The sequence below is a fragment of the Etheostoma spectabile genome, chromosome 10, assembly GCF_008692095.1.
Source record: "Etheostoma spectabile isolate EspeVRDwgs_2016 chromosome 10, UIUC_Espe_1.0, whole genome shotgun sequence".
In the NCBI taxonomy this organism is placed as follows: domain Eukaryota; kingdom Metazoa; phylum Chordata; class Actinopteri; order Perciformes; family Percidae; genus Etheostoma; species Etheostoma spectabile.
Genome location: NC_045742.1, coordinates 23266810 through 23269500, shown reverse-complemented (window position 1 = coordinate 23269500; position 2691 = coordinate 23266810). Strand labels below are relative to the sequence as shown.

The following is a 2691-nucleotide window of genomic DNA, read 5'->3' as shown; positions in this document are numbered from 1 at the left end:
GTGACAGTGGTGAGGAAAAACTCCCTTTTTGGAAGAAACCTCCGTACGGACCCAGGCTCTTGGTAGGCGGAGTCTGACGGGGCCAGTTCAGCAGACGCGGCAGGACATTGCAGGGTTTAACAGGGAGTGCAGCAGGACCACAGCAACAGCTGCAACTAAGATCTTGTTGCCATCCTAAGCCAAGAAAATATGCTGGGCGAAAAGAAAGCCTAAGGACTCTGGGGAGTAAAATCTCCAGAACTAGGTTAGTAACAAGCATCTCTTGGACAGGATGCACACAAATGGAAAGGGAAAGGAGAGAGAAGCTCCATGTGTCAAAGCAGTGTAGAACTATAACAGAATAACTAAGAGAGACAGGTTAAGGAGAGGTGCCTGGTCAGGCTAGAACTCTCCCCAGCCTGATCAGGCTTTACTGGTCTGCCTCGCTCTACTTTTATGATATCATTGATTATATGGTAGAGGAATCTGACGACTATGAAGAGAAGCAGGTGGGTCTGGCTAGGCGGACGCTGCAACTCCTCACTCCCTAACTATAGGCTTCCTCAAAGAGGAGGGTTTTCAGGTTATTCTTAAATGTGGTGACGGTTTCTGTCCCTGAACCCAGACCGGGCGCTGGTTCCACAGTAGAGGAGCCTGATAGCTGAAGGCTGTTGCTCCCAACCTACTTTTAGAGACTCTAGGAACCACAAGTAGCTCTGAATTCTGGGAGCGTAGTGCTCTAGTGGGACAATAAGGCACTTCTATATAAGAGCTCTTCTATATACAGTATGTTGGTGATTATCACCACAATATCATCAGCTAGCACAGAACTTTGAGAAAAGGAACCTGAAAAGGGAGATTTTAAATCATTCAAACACAAGCACGGACAACCCCCACATTTTGTGTTGTAATACTAACTGTTGAGTAAAGATCAAAATACAACAATGGCAGATATAATATCAATGAAGAAGAAATTAAAACCTTTGGGTGAGACTGTCCTAACGTAACAAACACTCCCAGAGGTCATTTGTTCAAGCAGCAATTACGACCTACATTTATGTTTCTAGGGGCGATGGGAGCAAAGCAGAAAGTAAGATGACCAAATATAAAACAAGTAGTTAGTTAGTTTCTTCAGAAAAAGACCATGATTGTCTTAACCCTTGTGTTGTCCTTCGGCTCCCAGAGACCCACCTGTATTCAATCGTATTTTTCTGCTACCATGGCCCTGTCCTCTGGGGTCCCAGAGTCCCTTCCTGCACTCGAACGCGTATCCCAATAGCCTCATCTCGTCCTCCGGGGTCCCTGGGACCCAATGGACACAAGGCGGGAGTAGTGAAACATACGTATAATTGCATAAAAATAAACAAGGGTCTCCGAGACTCGAAGGGCGAGTCCACAACGGAAGTTGACGTGAAATGAAAAAGGCCCCGGGGACCCCAAAGCACAACGCCAGGCTAAGACAAAATGTAAACTAAAGAAGTCCCTGTGACACGAAGGACAACACAAGGGTTAAGAATGTAGGATATGATATATGGTCATGTGTACATCATCTGACAACTCAAAATAGAAGAGCATATGCGATCTAAATGCTCTATTTTCAAGTCCTTACCATGTACAAGTTCATACAACAGTAGTATTCTGTTTATATATCCCGAGTGAAAAGAGTAATAAATGATAAAACAATGGGTCGTGCAATTTTACTTTCCGAATTCACACTACTCCATTTAAAAAAAAAGTAACACACACAAAATCAACCCGCAAAAAACAAATAAATTACCTCAATCAGACCTTCGTAGAACATGAAATGGAGGTTTGGATAATTCTGTTTCTTCTCCCACCAGCCGTTCACATGCTTGTACCAGGATCCAAACGCCACTGAAGCAACAGAACAATGAATGATTGCTCTTGAGGAGAACCTGTTATTTCATTTTAATACATACCCTTTCCCTCCATGAATCTCTGGAGGTAGGTGCTCCAGTCTCCAGGCTCTGGTTGGATTTTGCTCATGTGGTCGTAATGGAAATAAGACACCACGCTGTCCTTTGCATTGCGGGCCACGTAGATGATCTACACAACAAGAAAGCACTTCATTATCTGAACAGCAGCATTGCATGGAATGTGAAATACAGTGAGGAAAATAAGTATTTGAACACCCCGTATTTTTGCAAGTTCTCCCACTTAGAAATCATGGAGGGGTCTGAAATTGTCATCGTAGGTGCATGTCCACTGTGAGAGACCTGATCTAAAAAAAAATCCAGAAATCACAGTGTATGATTTTTTAACTATTTATTTGTATGATACAGCTGCAAATAAGTATTTGAACACCTGTCTATCAGCTACAATTCTGACCCTCAAAGACCTGTTAGTCTGCTTTCAAAATGTCCACCTCCACTCCATGTATTATCCTAACTTTGATGCGCCTGTTTGAGGTTGTTAGCTGCATAAAGACACCTGTCCATCCCATACATCAGTAAGAATCCAACTACTAACATGGCCAAGACCAAAGAACTGTCCAAAGACACTAGAGACAAAATTGTCCACCTCCACAAGGCTGGAAAGGGCTAATGGGAAATTGCCAAGCAGCTTGGTGAAAAAAGGTCCACTGTTGGAGCAATCATTGGAAAATGGAAGAAGCTAAGCATGACTGTCAATCACCCTCGGACTGGGGCTCCGTGCAAGATCTCACCTCGTGGGGTCTCAATGATCCTAAGA

General features: G+C 43.7%; 1 protein-coding gene across 2 annotated transcripts in view; it reads right to left on the bottom strand.

Annotated features, from left to right (window-relative positions):
• LOC116697235 (cytosolic sulfotransferase 3) overlaps positions 1-2691 on the bottom strand; it is a 10010-nt gene that overhangs the window by 1100 nt on the left and 6219 nt on the right. For both annotated transcript variants that reach the window (XM_032528558.1, XM_032528557.1), the window contains exons 5-6: positions 1920-2046; positions 1757-1854 (exon numbers count right to left, since the gene is read on the bottom strand). In XM_032528558.1, coding sequence (XP_032384449.1) covers positions 1757-1854; positions 1920-2046 — 225 coding nt within the window. The remainder of the gene's footprint in view (positions 1-1756; positions 1855-1919; positions 2047-2691) is intronic.